The sequence below is a fragment of the Sceloporus undulatus genome, chromosome 5, assembly GCF_019175285.1.
Source record: "Sceloporus undulatus isolate JIND9_A2432 ecotype Alabama chromosome 5, SceUnd_v1.1, whole genome shotgun sequence".
Classification (NCBI taxonomy): domain Eukaryota; kingdom Metazoa; phylum Chordata; class Lepidosauria; order Squamata; family Phrynosomatidae; genus Sceloporus; species Sceloporus undulatus.
The window spans coordinates 118,386,443-118,406,710 of record NC_056526.1 but is presented as its reverse complement, the minus strand read 5'-3'; the positions used below and the strand labels follow the sequence as shown (position 1 = coordinate 118,406,710).

The following is a 20,268-nucleotide window of genomic DNA, read 5'->3' as shown; positions in this document are numbered from 1 at the left end:
ATAATGATGGAGATTTGATAACAAGATTTTTTGCTCATAATATAAAATATGTGTTTAGTTTTCTTTGTTCTTTTGCAAAGATAGAAAGACTAGCATTCAGAGGGTTACTTTTGGCTTTTCCAAGTGATCTGCAACAGTTTTGGAGTATAGAACTTGTTTCTTTGAGCAACCACCCATACCATATAAAATATCCTTAAGTTCAAAACTTAAATTTGCTCACAGAACTAGTTCTACATTTCTGTGGATGCTGGCTACAAGCCTCTAAAATTGTATCAACAGACCTACAATACAGTAGGTCAAATTGGTAGTTCCAACTATAGTGATCGCAGTGAATCAAAGGCCACATTGACACTAGCATTTTTGTGCCAAGTAGTTCAAGTGATTAAGACGCTGACTCTGTTGATTGCAAGACCGGCAGGTTGGCAGTTTGAGGTCCGGGTGCTGCATGATGGGGTGAACTCCTGTCACTAGTCCCAGCTTCTGCCAACCTAGCAGTTGAAAGCATGCAAATACAAGTAGATAGATAGGTACCACTTCTCACTGGGAAGGTAACAGCATTTGGTGGAGTCATGCTGGTCACATGACCATCAGAGCAGTCCTTGGACAACGCTGGTTCTTTGGCTTAGAAACAGAGATGAGCACTGTCCCCTACAGTCAGTTATGACTAGACATTCATGTCAAGGGATTACTTTTACCTTTACCTACATCAGGGGAGATTCGATGGTGCAATACCGAATCAGAGTTCCCACTACATTTACTCCAATCAAATCTCTCTGTGGCAATTTAATGCTGTTGAAGTTCACATTATCATTTGTATTGATTTAAAATTGAGCCGAATTTCAATCATTCTTGGGGGGGGGGGTTAACTGTCAATCAAATGATGTGCATCTACATCACACTGTCTGGGCAAATCCACGCACACACACACACACACGTCAGCCTTAGGGTATGGCAATGGCAAGCCCCACAGAACAACTCTTAGCTCTAGGTCAGCCAAGAAACCCTTGTGGGTTTAAATGTGGGGTATACATGTAATATAATATGTGTGCGAGAGCTTTAGTTTGCACCAACTTGGGAGCAGAGTCTGTTGTGGTTTTATTTCTTGACCTCTAACCTCCAGCCCCACTGATAGGGTTGTTTAAAATGTCAAGCAAATCATGCACACCTTTGTCATACTGATGATGCGAGTATTTAAAGGTGCTATCTACTGTGGTCATGCAACAGCAAATATGTGCATAAGCTGTTAATTTTTTTAAAAAGTACACCGTCTAATGATGTTCCCAGGAAACCCCCCCCCCCCCGTCTTTGGCTTTGGCTGGCAGGGAGAGAACAAAGGGGTGGGCATTAAACCCTCCCGTCCTGTGCTCCGAATTGAATCAACAACAAGTTCCCATTGATGGCTGGTAAAAAAAAGATGGGTTCCAAAAGAACGAAGTTAAGGAGGATTTGTGCTCACCCCAGAATTCAGGTGTGGGAAAACTGTGTGTACACTTCCCTTTAAAATTAGTTTGCAATTGGGTTTATAATGTAGTGTGAATAATCCCAGAGAGAACTCTGAGCTAATACTTACATAAATTCCTCTTATTTAATGTGTGTACTCTAGTTGGGACTAACAGTTGGCTTGCCCTGTAACAGTTTTAAAATATTAAGCTACAAAATTGAATATTTAATGTTCAATATATCCTTTTACATGAAACTTTTTAGATAATTTAGAATTTACACACTATTATTTCTATTATCTCTTTTAGAAAAGTAACTAATTTCTATCTTTTATTTTAGTTTGTAGTAATAACTGTATGTTTAAAAGCTGGATTAGAGACTTCATATTGGACTTTGGTAAGAAATCCTTTTTAAATAAGATCATACTGTAATACAATGCAATAAAGTGACAGATTAAATTCGTTGTAATTTATGTAAGAGAGTATTCACTGTTATAATTAGTGGTCAGCATGTTGTATGATAATTTAAATATTTTTAAATATTTTGCTCTAAACAACTCTGCACAAATAGTTTCTGCAAGCCAAGTCACGAGCAAAGAGAAAAGAAGGGATACAGTGCGCCCTTTCTTTACGCGGGGGATCCGTTCTGAACTCCTCCATTTGAAGCGAATTCCGCCTATGCTTGAGCCCCATTTAAATGAATGGGGCTTGTGCACGCAGCAGCACACACACACCATGGGTGTGCGCCCCATTGTTCCCTATGGGATACACCGCCCCGTCTCCCTATGCAGCTTTCAGCATATGCTGAAAGCCGCATAAAGCACACTCGTGTATGACACAGGCGCACTGTATAACTGAGGTTAGGAGCAATAGCCAGTAATATAAAATCCTTACTTCAAGTGAACATAATAACTTGTGTGTGTACAATGTGATGCTTTTTGTTTGTACAGTAATTTCTGTACCATATTACAATCTCTTTTTAAACTCTCCGTTTAAAAATGACTTAACAGGTATAATTGGTATAAAGACACCACACATCTGTAGAAGCTGGGTAGTACAGTGATGCAATTATAATTGAAAAATTATGTGAACAATATATGTGTTTGACAAGTGGAAATCGAAGTTACTGCATAGGGCTGAGTTTCAACAGAGTGCAGGGTTTTTAAAAATATGAAGACACTATACATATAATTTGTAAAGTGTTAGGGGTTGTGCAGCCTACCTCTACACACTTCCAGGTTGGTTTTTAAGCCTCTGGAGCCTTCCAAAAACAGTTTTTCCCAGCATGTTTTTAACAAAGAGAAGCTTACTTTCAAGAAATCTGATTTTCTCTAAACAAGGAGTAGATGCTTCTTTTACACATCTCCATACATGCCTTGTTATAGCAAAAAAATCAGAGTATTCTGTAATTGTGGATTTAAGAAAACAGCCGTGTTTAGTCTCTTCTGATTTAATTTGGAGTTGCTAGTGTGGCTGCTGAAGCATCCTGGGGTTAGAGTTATGGCCCACGGGTGCCCAGAACTTGTTGTCCCACCCCTGCTGCAAACAGTGTAAATAGAGTGACTTTTGCACACGAGCCAGCCTGAGTCAAGCATTTTTTAAAAGACAGCATACTGTTGTTTGGAATATTGTTGTATATGTGTCATTAGCCTCCTTGGATAGTAAGTAGTGACAGAATAATACACATTGTCATGTTTACATTGTAATTTTTGCATCAGTTTTTAAATGTTTTCTTCTTTTTTTTTCCTCATGGAAGTATGCATCTAGACCAGTGATTCTCAAATGTTGGTCCTCCAGGTGTTTTGGAATTCTGGGAGCTGAAGTCCAAAACATTTGGAGGACCAAAGTTTGGGAATCACTGATCTAGACTTATGTAAAACAAAACACAAAAGATAATAACATTACTCTCCTACTACAACAAAATGATGTGCATATAAAGCAATTATGTGGAATAGCAATAGCAGCTTCATTTATATACCGCTTCATACCACATTAAGCAGTCTCTAAGTGGTTTACAATGAGTAAGCTAATTGCCCCCAACAAGCTGGGTACTTAACAAAGCAGATGTATTATTTCTTTAACAGAAAATTTGATACCATAGTCAATCAATCAATCAATCAATACAATTTATTGAGTAGCCCAAGGGCCGTTTCAAAATACTAGTAACATAATAAAAAGCAGTATCACACAGCTATATATAAAATGTAAATACAGTGCACTATGTGCAATAAACCTGATACCATAGTCAGAATCTTTTATTCAAAACAAACAATATATATTATATGAAATGAAACACCCAGGTCAGGTAAGCCCTGCATAAGTAAACAAAAACATTTTGAAACTTCTAGAGACCACTTGAAGGCTTCCTCTAAAATACCTCGAAGGATTACTTCCTCTTCCATCAGCCTCATTTTCTTATGATCTCCGTTTTGGTGGCCAAACATATGGAACTATGTTTTTAGAATGCTCTAGGTAGTTTATGAGGCAGGCTTATCTGATGGCCCCCCTTTCACTCTGTTTTGCTGTTCATGCATGTTCAGTAAAGCATCTTGGGGGCAGCTGCTGTTTATCTTACCTGTTTTAAGAGCTACAATAGGATTTGTTAGAGTAGAATACCAGACATGCTAGTGCAACCTGAAATTTTTTTCTCCCGTCCTTGCATCCACCATGTTTCCAATGCCAATGCTGCTTTAAAAAACCTTCTAGATAGCCAGAGACAAGGAGGAAAAAAGAGGTCTGGGCAGATGTTAAAAGAAGCCTCTGTAAAAAGAAGCCTCACTTTCAGAGGCTTTCTTAATTGAGGAATGCCTGCGTTCCATAAAAAATAAAATAAATCAATCATAGTCTTTCATATGTTGTAGTTTCAGTTGCTTTAGAATACCCATTTAAAAAATATTCAATATTTCACACCACTATTCCTTCAGTAGAATTGAACATAGAGTTCAATATGACTGTAGCTACATCGATGCTACTTTTTCTTTAAAATGTCTGTTCATGTGGTAAACATAAAATGGTTGGCTGCAAGTTATGTTATTTTTGCTTAGTTCCCATTGAAATCAATTAAATGTAAACGTCAATCAGGGAAACATTTCTCATTGATTTCAAAGAAGCCAAATAGCAGCTAACTAAAATCTGTTGTTTTAAAGACCCTAAATTAAACAAGGGTGTATCCTAATAAGTATGACTATTTAGCAGACATTCATGAAATAACTGAATTTGTATTTTATATTCTTTCTTTTTCCAGTTTAGCCATGTAGCCATATGGGGCAGCATTGCACTATGGGTGGTATTTTTTGGAATCTACTCTTCTTTGTGGCCTCTCATTCCTATGGCACCTGATATGTCAGGAGAGGTATGTTTATCTTTTAATTAATTTCCAAACCTGTGTGCAAAATTATATTTTCCTTTTTGTTTGAAACCAGATTAAGCTGTGGTTGCTGCTTTACAGCTGATCAAAATGTTACTTGTTATCAGCAAGCTAATAGAAAAATATAGGAAAGAGATGGCTGCATGTCATTTGAACCCATTAAAACAAAGAGAAAGAAAGAAAGAGAAAATAATGTAAAAATCAAAAGTATATTGAGGACACCATGCATTTTAAAAAAGGAAGGTGATTGCAGCAATGAGATATACAGCAAAGGACTCATCCATGCCTAGGTTATGCATTCTTCTCACTCCTTTTATTCTAATAGTCTAATAGTATTATTTGGCCTTTTCCAGATGGGCCTTCAAGTACATCCTGACGACGTACTAGGGTTGCCTCGGGACGTTGCTTATATATGCCCTGCAACGCTAGTACGTCACCAGGACGTCAAAATGGCAGTGCCCTGTCTACATGGTCGCCGCCATTTTGACGTAACAGCCGCACCGTGTCTAAACGGCGCAGTGCGGCTGTTATGTCTTGGCGCCACTGCAGGGCGCTTGTGGCGCCCTTTCAGCGGCGCCAGAAGGAGCTCTGTTTTGGAGCTCCTTCCACCGTGCATATTGCTGGTGTGGCCTTTAAACAGCCACACCAGTGATACAGAAAGAAAGGAGCCGAGTGGCCCCTTTCTCCCTTTCCCCACTGCTGTCAGGGTGTCCTTGGGGCATGAAGCCCCAAGGACACCCCTTTCCAGGCTGTGGGGAAACAGCATTTTGCCGCTTCCCCAAGGTCAGGAAAAGCAGCAGATCAGGGCCTTTGGGGGCTGCCGCTGTGGCAGCTGAGGCCCCAATCCGTCGGGGAAAGGGGTGGGTGCAGACCGCCCCAAAGGGGCGGTTGTATCCTGCCTTTCAGATCATTCCATTGCCTGTTTTTAAAATTAAATTCTCAATCACTCTCTTGACATATTTTTAAATTTTGTTTCCTTTATGCTTGCTTTTCCTTCCTGATATTGATTCCAGTGACCCTGTTGGGAAAATCTATTTCAAAATCTTACTAGCTACCCTTAGAAGGAGTTCAGAAATCTCTGGTTCGGCATGTTAAAATACTGAAGGATGCATGTGTGGTTCCCACAGTCTCCTTTGTAACTATGCAAAGCCATTTTTTCCATCACCGTTTCTACCAGTATCCTCAGCCATGTAAACCAATAGAGTGTACAAATCACACTCTCTCAGGATGTCAATTGGCAAACCCCATCCTTGCCAAGAAAACCCCATTATAGGATCGCCTTAAGGTTGCTGTAAGTCAGAAATGACTTTAAGGCACACAACAGCAACAACAACAAAAACATGTGGAAGGGTGGCACTAAACTTGTATCTACTGGCCCTGGCCTCCATGTTTTCAAAGGTACTGTTTGCACAGATGTTCCATAGGTACCATGGTATGTAGTGCCCTGGCATATGGAGAGCTGCAGATCTTGGTACAAATGCCTGAAACTGCCTGTGTTAATTATATTAATGTAAATGCAGGGCAGCCACGATCCAGTTAATTCCTCTCTGTGCTTTCATTTGAATACAAATGAAAATTGGAGGAAAAGCCTAAGAGGGTAAGCACACATAATGCACATATGCATGTTTATAATATGCATAATAAAACACATACCATTCCTAAACAAAGTGAATTCATAGAATCATAGAATCATAGAGTTGGAAGAGACCACAGGGGCCATCCAGTCCAACCCCCCGCCATGCAGGAAATCACAATCAAAGCATCCCCGACAGATGGCCATCCAGCCTCTGCTTGAAGACCTCCAAGGAAGGAGACTCCACTACACTCCGAGGGAGTTTGTTCCACTGTCGAACAGCCCTTACTGTCAGGAAGTTCCTCCTAATATTGAGGTGGAATCTCTTTTCCTGCAGTTTGCATCCATTGTTCCGGGTCCTAGTCTCTGGAGCAGCAGAAAACAAGCTTGCTCCCTCCTCAATATGACATCCCTTCAAATATTTGAACAGGGCTATCATATCACCTCTTAACCTTCTTTTCTCCAGGCTAAACATCCCCAGCTCCCTAAGTCGTTCCTCATAGGGCATGGTTTCCAGACCTTTCACCATTTTAGTCGCCCTCCTTTGGACACGCTCCAGTTTCTCAATGTCCTTTTTGAATTGTGGCGCCCAGAACTGGACACAATATTCCAGGTGGGGCCTGACCAGAGCAGAATAGAGTGGCACTATTACTTCCCTTGATCTAGACACTATACTTCTATTGATGCAGCCTAAAATCGCATTGGCCTTGTTAGCTGCCGCATCGCACTGTTGACTCATGTTCAACTTGTGGTCTACTTGGACTCCCAGATCCCTTTCACATGTTGTCTCCTTTAGCCAGGTGTCCCCCATCCTATATCTGTGCATTTCATTTTTTCGCCCTAAGTGCAGTACCTTACATTTCTCCCTGTTGAAGTTCATTCTGTTTGCTGTGGCCCAGCTTTCTAGTCTATTCAGGTCATTTTGAATGTTGATCCTGTCCTCTGGAGTATTAGCAATTCCTCCTAATTTGGTGTCATCTGCAAATTTGATAAGTATTCCCCCAATTTTTTCCTCCAAGTCATTGATAAAGATGTTGAACAGTACTGGGCCCAGGACAGAGCCCTGTGGGACCCCACTGGTCACTTCTCTCCAGGATGAAAAGGTGCCATTGTTGAGCACCCTTTGGGTTCGTCCGGTCAACCAGTTACAAATCCACTTAACAGTTGCCTTGTCTAGCCCACATTTTACAAGCTTGTTTGCAAGAATGTCATGGGGAACTTTGTCAAAGGCCTTACTGAAATCAAGATATACTATATCCACAGCATTCCCTTCATCTACCAAGCTGGTAATTTTATCAAAGAAAGAGATCAGATTTGTCTGGCATGACTTGTTTCTCTGAAACCCATGTTATGGCATTGGCTTCTAGATGTTCACAGATTCTCTGTTTAATGATCTGCTCCAGAATCTTTCCTAGTATTGATGTCAGACTAACTGGACGATAATTGTTGGGATCCTCTTTTTTCCCCTTTTTGAAGATGGGGACAACGTTTGCCCTCCTCCAGTCTGCTGGCACTTCTCCTGTTCTCCAGGAGTTTTCAAAGATGATTGCCAATGGCTCCGATATTACATTTGCCAGTTCTTTTAATATCCTTGGATGTAGCTCATCTGGTCCTGGAGACTTAAATTCATTTAGGTTAAACAGATATTCCTGTACTATCTCTTTACTTATTTTGTGCTGGAATTCCCCTATTCTGTCCTCTGCTCCATTATCCTCAGGTTGAGCACCCTTTGCCTTTTCTGAGAAGACGGAGGCAAAGAAAGTGTTGAGTAATTCTGCCTTTTCTCTGTCCTCTGTTTTTGCCATAGAGAAGAAAAAACAAACACAAAAATAAAAAAAGAATTATTAATATACCAGTATTGCAACAGCTGAAATAGTAAAGATATACAGTTACTTAGATAAACTCTGGAACAGCTTTCCTACTGTGTATTTTAGCTAATTTTAAATTACACTCTTCTGCTTAAAAAATGTTTCAATTGTACCTTTTACATTTTCAAAATTGTCTTAAAGAATATTTAGATATACTTTACTTATATGTAATTAATTAAATATGCCTTTTCAGCATTTTTGATGAGTTCTTTCATTGAATAGGTACATACTTCTACTTCTAACCAGCCTTTTTCTTCACAAGCTGGTAGAGGGGAGGCGTGCATTTTGGCTTGACGGTGTTACATTTTTAGCAAGTTCTAAAATATATAAAGACGTCTTTTATTTCTTTTTCTGTGATCAGTTAACACCAATTAATAGTAATTTATATTTTGCAGTTCTGGTTATATATTTCTCGAAACAACTTGTGCAGCGGATTCCGTTTGGTTTCCCCAGGCCAAATGGGGACAGGGAAAGGAAACTTGGCATAAACCATATATTTTATGCATTGGGATAAATTTTTAAATCGCAGAGGTGGATAAACTCCATTGCCAGTACAGGCTGCTCCTGTTAACACTATTGTTTAAAATGGATCAGTTTGCCATTTCCCAGCTGACATGCCAATGTGCAGAAAGATGTGAAAATTTAGAGACAAAAATGGTTCTACTGAGCAATGAGGGAGCTTTCTTGCACAGAAAGGAAGGAAATACCTCTGTAGGATTTTATTTTTCTCCCTCTTCAACCAATTATACAAAGAGGCCTTCTGTCTTTAATGTGAATGCCGGCTTTGGCTTTAAATCTTTTAGTTTTGGATTAACTCTGCAAAATAAAAAAAAATCTGACAGGCTTTCAAATATGATGCAGAAAAACTTTCTTTCCCTCAATTCATGTTGCTCATTTGTAAAGCCAAAGGCTGGATTGACTGAATAGTAGACTGCCAGTTGTTCCTTCATTCATAGTTAGCATTACAATGGTCAGAATTAACATCCTAAGACCTACATTATCACTTCTGCTGTTTCACTAAGGAACATTTAATAAAGAGTGGTTTACATAAGGAGAGCTCATTACTCTATTTCTTCAACATTAGAAAGTCCTTAAGAATAATTTTTAAAGGAAAAATCATACCATGTTTGCTTTTATTTTTTGTTCAGGACTCAAACATGTTTATGTTTATCGTTTATTACAAAAAGTTTACCACATGTTCTTTTTGTAAGACTTTTTAGGTTTTCTCTTTCAAAGATGTGATGTTATTAAACAATTATTCTGATTTTAGGATTTATAACTATATAACCTGCGTGCTTTTTAAAAATATTATGACCCTAATGATACATGTTTCCCTGTTTGCATGAGGACAATAATGAGTCCAAACAAGCTTGGCTTTCTCTCATACAAGTACCTTTTTGGTACTTGTGCCAAAAAGAAGCTTGCACCGATCCAGAGAATCAAAAGCTACTCTTTATATTAATATACTCTTTGTATTTGATAGAGCTTACGCTTGAGTAGAATGATTAAATTGTTGTTTGCCCTGAACCTTAATGCCAAGGTGAGCTTTAAATTTATAAATGAACATTGGTTTAGATCCAAAAGTTCCACAATGCATGGGAAATACATCTACTCGTGCATGAAGTGGGAACAATTCACTCTCCTCAGCCTTGCAAAATGCCCAGAGGATTCAGCATCTCTCTGTTATGGTACTTATTAGACACAGATTACAGTTGGACAGGATTAGCAGGAAATTGATCAGGAAACCCTTGTCACGTAGAAAATCTTAAAGTCCAAGCTAATGGCTTTTGATGTATTGAACAGTGTTGCCATTTAGTTGATGTTTTTAAAAGTAGTGTGCTTTATTCAAAAAACTTGGTTCCAGTGGTACTTGTGCATAGAATTTGAGATTAAACAATGCATATTAATTATCTGAAATTAATTCATTTTTTAAAAATTTTGAAAATCATTACAAGTATTTCCATGTCACCCAGAAATCTAAATGTTGGTACACATGTTCAACAATGAAACTACATAGAAAAGCATAGGTACCTCATTTGTTTGCCTTTTCTCCTTTGAAGGTAATAGAGTTATGAGATTTGGTCATGTGTAGTTTCACCCTAAGACCACTTAGTTATTTGAAACTTCTTGGAAAGGGGTTTATGTAAGCCTTTACCTTGAAATGGGAACATGATATGTATCCTTAAAGGTTATGTCACCCCCACTTATCTCTTACCTTGTAGAAAACAAGAATGAATTATGATGCCTAAATGGAGAGTAAACTATCAACTGATAGCTTTTTCCTCATCTCTTTAGAGAAAACAGACAGGTAGATTTTGTCCAGGAAAAACTATTACCAGCAGTGCATCCTTCTGCATCCCTGATGGAGATGAACTTATATACCTCCACCAACATTTTTATTGTTCTTCCCAAATCCTTTCCCAGGAAGTGAATCTGTGTATCACCACATTTCATCCATATTACTTAGCTTCATCTTAAATGTTTCAATTTCTTTAATGAATAATACTTTTGTTTAAATCCATATAGGCAGCTATGTTGTTCAGCTCTGGTGTCTTCTGGATGGGATTATTAAGTATTCCTTTGACAGCCTTGATATTCGATGTAGCATATAAAGTGTAAGTATAAGTTATAGGCATTATAGTTTACTAAATAATGTCCTGGATTTGTAGTTACTAATATATATATATATATATATATATATATATATATATATATATCAATTTGATCTGTGATTAATATAAAATGTTAAAGCAAAAGAGGGATGTTTCATTTATTAGTTAAAGTGCACAATTAGTTATGAACTAAATGTCTATTTGCAGAATCTGTTTCACACTTCCCTAGTTCCCTAAAACATTTTACAGTTCAGACTGTGTGAGAACCACTGAAGATTGCTGGTTTAGTGTCTTAGAAATTTAAGAACATAGACCTTTGGAATTACTTATCCAAGAGCATTTTTATTATTATTGCAGAGTGAAGAGAGCAGCATTTAAGACACTGGTTGATGAAGTCCAAGAGTTGGAAGCACAGTCACAAGATCCAGGAGATGTTGTTCATGGGAAAAGGTACCATTGTAAATATTTCCTGCCAGGAGAACTCCATCATACACTCATTTAGCAAGAACAACTTTTGAATGTAATTAGGAACTGTCAAATCATCCAGTCTTCAGTGCTTTAATTTTGGTACTAAAGGTCAGAGTTATTTGCGAGAATCTTTTCCTCTGAATTAATTGTGCTCCGAAGCTGAATAACATATTGGCAATGTGGATGAAGTTAGTCTTTTAGTCCCAAATTTTAAAGCCTTGTTCTGATAAGGTAATTTTATTTAGAATGGCAAGCATTTAAAGAACTAACAAGATCTGTATACAACAAATGTTGTATGTCTAGGGATACTTGTGGTTTGGGTTTTCAAACGGCAACTGTTCCTTTTATTGTATTGAGGAAAGCATTTTTGAAAATGAAGGAGCCACCAAAAGCAGATTATGGTAATATACTGGTAGAAATGTGTTTTCCAGATAAATAGCTAGGAGCTACATTCACTGTGATCAAATATTATTCCTCCCAAGTGAATGAAATGGTAAGGAATGCCATAGAAATCTGAATGTCTAGTACTTAGCCTGTTCTCCAATAGAAATTTCACTAAACAGTGGCATTTCACCTTATATGAAAAACTGGCCCATATAAAGTGACCATCTCTTCCAGTTATTTAGTTAGACATGTATATCTTTTGCCTGTAATATGTATAAATTCATAGTGGCACAGCAATTAAGGAAGAGAATTTTTGCCCTGATTTTAAACACACCTGGAATAGATACTCACATTACTTTTTGTTCAAAATAGCAATGTATCATATCAGATGTACGGTGGACATCCATGTAAAATTTTAGGTACTACTGTCTTTAGAAATCTTGGATACAGTGCCCAGATCAGAGTAGGGCATCACTCCAAGTGTTTTAAGAGGAAATTTGCCAGTGTGGAATTTGAAATCACTGTAATCAGTGGGGTTTATTTTCAAATTAAGCTGCTTGAGATGGGGCAAATAGTAAGCACCAAGCAGCGTCACTATCTCTACTCTACTGTTTTCAAAATATGATTCTGAAATATGTCTCATCTGTACCAATTGACTGATAGATTTTTCAGATATTTCCCTTGGACTGTAAACAATAGACAATGAAATAAATTAACTAAAATCCAGTTTTTAAAATCTGCCTTTGCCAAGTTGTGATAAGCCTCCCATGAATTTCACTTGCCCAATTAAGAGAGCAATTATTCAATTAATATCTTGTTCAGGTTGATAGGATGCTGGTGATATGCTGTTATTAAGTACTCTTGATCATTTGATTAACCATCATCCCCACCACCACAGTTCCTCATATGTCTAGAGTTATTCTTTTACATGTCTCCTTTTTCCTCTGCTAGATACTGTCAGCAGAGCAAGCAAAACTGGATATGACCCATAGAGATTAAAAACCATGCAGTTAGAATCTTCAATACTATACATACAGTATTTTTGGCATTGTAGCCTCAGCAAAAAATGGAAGGATACCCAGTGTAGAAGCTGTATAAATAGATATGAAAAAGCTGTTTTGTGTGTCAGGCTAAATTCAAAACTAAATGCACAACATTGTTTTATGTTACAATCTGAAGGGAAACATGGCATTAGATATTTCAAATTGTAATATTTTGAAAAATTGCTCTGTTCTTGCTTAATTATGACATATCAGAATTATGAAATGAACTCATTTAAGAGCAGTTGTTATTAGCATGTGATTCTATATATTCTCTCGCGTTTCTCATAAGTAGAAATTTGCACAGCTAGTATGAATAATTATATTTGCCAGTAAATTTACTTGCTAGATTCTGCTTAATAGCTGATACAGAATACTATTTCATACTGAAACCATACTGAATACTATTTCAGATATTAATGTATTTGTTCAATTTAAACTTTTCTTTTTAGCTTAACTGAAAGAGCACAGCTACTGAAAAGTGTCTTTAAGAAGAACCATGTCAACTTGTACCGCTCTGAATCTCTACAGCAAAATTTGTTGCGTAAGTATTTTTGAATTAAAAAAACAGCAGACTCATTAGATTGGATCCAGACTTGTCCTTGCACAAATAGAAAAGTTCTTCCCAAGCTGCCCTATGGCATCTTCAATATTTTTCCATACAACCCTCAACTTTCTCCTGACTAAACAGGATAAGGGGTAGGCAGCAAAAATTACCATTCTTGAGAATTTGAGCTTTGAATATGAGTTTGGTTTTCTTTTTATATGTTATATGTCTTTTATTTGGTCTGGCTTAATTACATGTTATTGCATTGCCCTAGGGGGTGAATGCACAGGCTAAAAGACCCATTTTCACCGTGGCCTGGTGTCATCCTATACGATTGACTGAGACCATTAGCCCAGGGCTAGGATTGGCCAGTCTGTGCATCAATCCCACAGTCACAGACGGACCTCAGCCCAAAGGACTCTTAATGTGGTTGAAAAGGACCAGCTCTTTGTGGTGGACTTTCTTGTGTAGCCGGTAAAGTACACAGACCCACGCACCCTTTACCTGCCACCACCATCACATCTGCTCAAAAGGCCCCTGCCACAGTCATTGACATTAGAAATGGGTGCCTGGCCAGGGGCCCAGTTTCCACCCTTACAGACCATGGTGGGGGTCTTTCAGAGTGCATGCAATGGTAGCGGCAGGTAGGAGATGCATAGCAGTGGCAGATTCACAGAGCACTGGTAGTTGGGCATGTGCACAATGATGCCTATCGCCACACTGGCCCAGATTCTGAACCAGGTTAGAATCACAGGTAGGGCCCATGGTGTCCTGCCTATCTGTCTAGGCCCATGGCCAAGTGAACCATGAATATTCTTTTTCTTTTAACTTTATCATTAGATTTTATTGATTTTGGACTGAGATTTTTTGAAGATCTCAGAATGGGAAAATGGGATATAATACAAATACATACAATAACTGTATTAAATTAAAAATGAAAATGAAGGAAACCAGTTTTAGGAGGTAACATAACTGAGTTGAATCCAAAGGTGTTCTGCATGGACAGAAGAACATCTAGCACAAGCTGCCCCATTCTCCCAATTCCACCTTACTATTGGAGTTCCCAACATTCCAGTGGAGCGTTTACTATTAAGAGCAAATGGAGGGCATAGGGGGCTGCAGTGGGGATGAGAGAGGAGGAAAATCCTGTTGCATGACCATTACTCTATTTATGGTCCAACTCTGGGTAAAGTGTCATGGAATTTTTATTCCTTCTAGTAGTTTCACTTAAGAAGAAAGAGCATATGGTATTATTTCATTGTTTTGCCACATTCATAGTATGTAAGCAAAATTTCAATATATTGTTTTACTTATAGAGATTACATTAGATATGACAAGTTAATCAATTTAAATATATAAATAAATTAAATTATTATTATTATTACTTTATTTTCTTATATCCCGCCTTTCTCCCAATATCAAGACTCAAGGCAGTGATAGGGTTTTCGTGAATGGCCTGAACACCTAATGTTTATTACTTATTTTACTTTCCTTCGTGGTTCTTTCTAAAATATTAGAGCTACTTAGCAAAATATTTATCAATTTTTTAAATTTAGTAATTGTTTTCAAAGAAAAAATGTGTAGAACTAGAATTGCACTTGTTTCTCATGTAATTTGCCTTTCTCTTTCCAGATGGTTATGCTTTTTCACAAGATGAAAATGGCATTGTTTCGCAGTCTGAAGTGATAAGGGCCTATGATACCACAAAGCAGAGACCCGATGAGTGGTGAAGAACAGTGTCACAGAGCTCTTATATTTGCCATAGTAAGGCAAACTAATATACATTTTCTGGGTCTGCTAACAAGGTCCAGTAACAGAAATTAGAGGAAGATGTATGTTGTTGCTCTTATTCCCCAAAATTTCAGTTAACACATTGAGTAGGCATAAGCACTGTACAACTATACTGTAATACACCATCTCTAAATTTTTCAGCAAGTGTTACTTGGATTTTGTAAACAGACATTGAAAATTAGCTTTAGTCTTTAAAGACTGACTATTTACAGCAAAGCTGAACAAGTGTTCCTATATGTATACTGGGAACATAACAAAGAACCAGATTGCACAACATAGCATACATTGACAACCACAGCCTTTGCAAAGGTTTACAAATAGCAAATTGTTTAAAGTAATGAGCCTTTGGTTTCAACAAGTGCTAAATAACATTTTTAAAGGATATGTATTCATCTGGGGAGTTAAGATTTCAAAACAAGGCATTTATACGGAATTGTGTCTAATTAGCCGAAGATGTTTGCCAAAGAAGTTCCACATTTCTCATTTAGTAATAATTTGCAGATAAATTTTAAAGGGTGGTGATGGCAATGTCAAGTATAATAGTAGGATTGCATGCTGGAAACTCTGTACTTGAATAGTTCCACAATAATGTGAACTTGATACAGATTGCTTTTTGTTGCATTTCTTTTCACATTTGTGCTCACTTTCAGCTTTGGCCTTATACTATCCTTTTCTTTTATCATTTATGTTCATTTAACAGAAATGTATAAATTCAACACAGCAGCCATTTTCTATGTAAGGGGCATGTATGTGGGACTTGACTGACTTACAGAGAAATACTGGATTGCCTTATACCTATTCCTTAGACCTAAGAATTATAGTACTTGTACTAAGAAATAACCTGTATGTAAAGATGTTCCCCTGCCACCGTATCCAAAAACGTCTGATCAGCACTGTAATTTCTAATGCAACTGATTAGTGGTTGGTGGTGAGTAAAGAGTGGTGCCTTCATTCAGTTTTCTTTCCCTCCAAACAAGTATAAAAATTGGTAGAGATGAAGGAGCCAACCATATCTTTGACTGTCCACGCATAGTGCAAGAGCACAGTGCATGCATCCCTTATGGGCTTCTTTCCCTATTGTTCAACTTCTTGTTCCAGATTTAAAATTGAAACCAGAATTATGTACCACACACAAAAATATTATTCCATGCACAGATTGTCTTTAATGGATTAGGGAGGAAGTGAATTTGGAAACTGTGGGGTTTATTTATAGTCATGAGAGTATTTGAGGCACAAAGTAATTCCTTCTGCAATTTTTGTTATCAACTTGGTATTACACTAGATTATCAGTTTGTATTATGTAACACTTTTTCTTCATTTCAAATATATTTGGTGAGTACAGTTCAGTTGGATTTAAATTAATGTACACCGTGATGTTTGAGAATTTCAGTCAGTTCTTTTTCTTTCTTCTTCTTAAATATAAATGTCCATGTATATCAGTTAAACAAAAAAATGTAAGAGATCTCTCCTTGCAACCAGAAATATCTAACTACTTTTAATATTTTCAGTTTGTAAAGATCAGAGACAGAGCCCAGTGTACTACAAATTATTTTTACTCTGCTATGAGTTTTAAAAGCCATTTCAATTTATTTATTTTTAAAACATATTTTATATAATAGGTTACACTTCTGACTTGAGTGTACAACTGTCCTACCTATCTAAAAACAAGTATAGATATTCTGATAAAAGCAAAGTTTGTGTGTAGCTGTTTCCACTGAGATCCTTTTTTTAAAAGTAATGCCAACTATTAATACTGAAAGAGCAGAACTCCTCCATAGTAACAAGAACACTTTTCCCCCCAATAATAATAATAATTGAAGAAAACAGCCCTGTTTTTCATTTTGTGGCCAGAAATTGCCTTCAGGAGAGATACATTCAGCATAGCTAACAAATGACTCAACAAGGAGAGACAGATCACTTCATCTGAAGCACAAAAATAATCATGGCACACCCTTCCTAAAATGTGGACTTAATTTATTTTGTCAAAAGGACAGATTCACATCAAACGATTTCCCAAATCAACAATTAAAAATTATAGTATTTTAGCATATTTATAATACAGTTTTAAGCAGTGCATGTTTCATTTTAGAATAAATTAGCCAAGTCAGTCACTAATTCAGCAGAAGCTATGAGCTCTTCACATACCCTGTTCTTTACTCCTGACCTTAATGCTGCCTCTACTCTCAGCCTTAATGCCACCTCTTATGACCTCTGGCAGAACTGCTAATCTCTAATGAGGAAAAAGGATGTCCTCAAGTCAGTTCCCAAATCTGAGTCAGAGTTGATGAGCACCATGTACATTTTGGGTACGGGATGCTGGTGTGTACGCCTACTATTTTCCCCACAGCATGAAACACTTGTTCGCATGGAAATAACCTTGGAGAATAATCTGCATGCAGAAACATATTTCAGCACACAGAGAATTCTGTTTCCTCATACAGATCGCCCTTGCTAGATCACAGTGAAGACATAATATTTACCATAGTTACCAGAAATGGCACATAATGGACATTTGTTTTCACTCTCTCCTTGCTGCCGAAAAGTAGGCCACTCTTAACACATTTCCTTATTCAGCAGATTTTTTAAAAATGAATGATTATGTTACATATTTTATTATTTTTTTCTTTGTAAGGTATTCCACATCTACATTTTCACAGACTATATATAAATTTGTCTAATAGCAGCCAATATTAGGAAATATGTTCTCTATAAAAATATAGCGGTGACAGTGTATTTGTACTGTCTTTATTTTTTAAAAATCTGATTATTACAATACTACTTAAGACTTTGAGTTCCTTAAGAAATATGCCCATGTCAACTAAATTTGTTTGACGAAAAGTCAGGCTAAACATAAATTTGTTATGTGCAAATTACATTTCATAAGTGGTTGTTACATGACAACATAGAAATATATACTGCAATTTAATATATTTGCGGTCATGAATTGGGTAGACATATATTTTAATAAAAATATTTTACTCAGTTTATAGTCACTAACTATACTGTTCTTGTTAGGACATTCTGAACTTTTACATTTCTCGAGTAAATCCATAAAGGAAGCTGTATTGTTTGTATGTAGTAAGTGTATTGTGAAAGTATTTCAAATTATTCTTAACAGTTATTTCAACAGTTGAATGAAAATGGTGCCATTCAGTTGAGAGAACTTCTACACCTATATTGTTTTTAATTACTTGTGAGAATGTAGTACCTAACCACAATATCACATAATTGGAAATACTTTGAGAAGCCATAAGTGGACTTGTTTTTCTTAGTGTTAGATTTATTTTTGCAAACAATTTTTGACAAATTTATAGTTGAACAACTTTCTAGTTGTATAAAAATAGATGAAATATTTAAAGAAATGTAATACAGTCTCACATGGGAAGACATCCTTTTTTCATCATTTAATTATTGTTAAATTACTTGCTAGATAATTGGACCATGTATTTAGCACTCCTCTTTTTCTACTGATTTATGTATTATGCAAAAGCAGTTGTTGCTTTGGTAAGTTTTATCAATCTGTCTGCATGAGTTTATATGTCACAGTATGAATCTGAACTGATGCATGCATGTTCTATAAAGCTCATTTTTCCTTTTCCTTCAGCTGAAACATGCATCACAATATATGTATTTAACAAGCAAAAGTAAGTGTTGAGTAAACAACTGAGTTAAACACTTCATTTTATTAGTATTGAGTGTAATTTCAGAAAATCATATATATGTTGCTAGTGTTACAAAATATGTGCAAAATCCAGTAACCTAACTGGGTTACTCAGTCTGTAGAATTATGGTGAAAAATGACACCATGGGGGCATCTTGTATTTTTCAGGTTATTTCAACACATACTTTTGCATCCATTCAATATTTTGTATTTGCAAAACTGTGACACAAATGTGTAAAAGTAAAATCATGTTTCAGTGTTTTTCCTGTTCAACAATTGAAGCCATAATGCATTAATATTGTTTTTCTACTGCAACTTGATATTCATGCTGCCATGAAAGGCAGGCACTATATAAAAGTCAAGACTGCATTCAAAGTACAGTAGGATTTCCAGCTCCACTAAACCATTACTGCTGAAACTGCTGTGGAAATTGTGAAGCTGCATGAATGGAGAGATTTTGACTCAGTGTTTATGGTAGTTTTCCTCAGGTTTAGTTTTAAATGGATGTTAAATGCACTGTTTTATAATGTTATTAAATTTTAGTAATATATTCAGTTTGATGCAGTGTTACATGTCATTGGCATTTTGTGAATGTGCATGTCCTGAACTGCAAATTTTAAATGTTTTGTCTAATTGTTTAAAAAAATAAAACCTTGCCATTAAATACAACAAACTTTTTGATATTTTGTCTCCACCTTAAACATACTGTTTCTCAGACATACATCTCATTAGTTGAATTTTGAGCTGAATTAAAATTATATAAATTAAAAAATCCCATAGATTGAAATTATTTTTTAATCTGTTAATCTGTTATTGTGTAGTTACTGTGCTATGATTAGAAATATATGTGGCATTCTGTTGCTGCCAAATCAGACACAGTTTTACAAAAACGTTTTCTTTAAAGAAAAACACTACATGGCTTTTTTTTTTAAGTGAACGCACTCTAAGAGAGTAATAAATTTAGTTAATATATGCTACATCCACAGCATTTCTTGCATCTACCAAGCTGGTAATGTTATCAAAAAAAGAGATCAGATTTGTCTGGTATGACTTGTTTCTCTGAAACCCATGTTGACTTTTTGTGATTATGGAATTTCCTTCTAAATGTTCACAGACTCTAATGATCTGCTCCAGAATCTTTCCTGGTATAGATGTCAGACTAACGGGACGATAATTGTTGGGATCCTCTTTTTCCCCCTTTTTGAAGATGGGGACGTTTGTCCTCCTCCAGTCTGCTGGCACTTTTCCTGTTCTCCAGGAGTTCTCAAACCTTATTGCCAGTGGCTCTGGGATTACTTCTTCCAGTTCTTTTAATACCCTTGGATGTATTAATATTATTTATTATTATTATATTTTATTTTATTTATTTGTTGTCTCATGGCAGTGTATGCATGTGGCCATGCCACGACTGAGGACAATGGAACTTAATGGCGGTGAGTCCATGTGCACGTGCTGCCACAGGTCAACTGGGGTTGTCCCTAATGGAGGTGCAGCTGCATGCACACACCATCATTGAGG

General features: G+C 36.7%; 1 protein-coding gene across 4 annotated transcripts in view; it reads left to right on the top strand.

Moving 5' to 3' along the window:
- ATP8A1 (ATPase phospholipid transporting 8A1) overlaps nt 1–19,451 on the top strand; it is a 101,924-nt gene extending 82,473 nt beyond the window's left edge. For 3 of the 4 annotated variants that reach the window (XM_042467494.1, XM_042467496.1, XM_042467495.1), the window contains 6 exons: nt 1,780–1,836; nt 4,684–4,791; nt 10,774–10,862; nt 11,217–11,309; nt 13,204–13,295; nt 14,931–19,451. In XM_042467494.1, coding sequence (XP_042323428.1) covers nt 1,780–1,836; nt 4,684–4,791; nt 10,774–10,862; nt 11,217–11,309; nt 13,204–13,295; nt 14,931–15,028 — 537 coding nt within the window. In that variant the 3' untranslated portion in view covers nt 15,029–19,451. The remainder of the gene's footprint in view (nt 1–1,779; nt 1,837–4,683; nt 4,792–10,773; nt 10,863–11,216; nt 11,310–13,203; nt 13,296–14,930) is intronic. The other variant, XM_042467498.1, reaches the window with a different exon arrangement.
- The last annotated feature ends 817 nt before the right edge of the window (nt 19,452–20,268 follow it).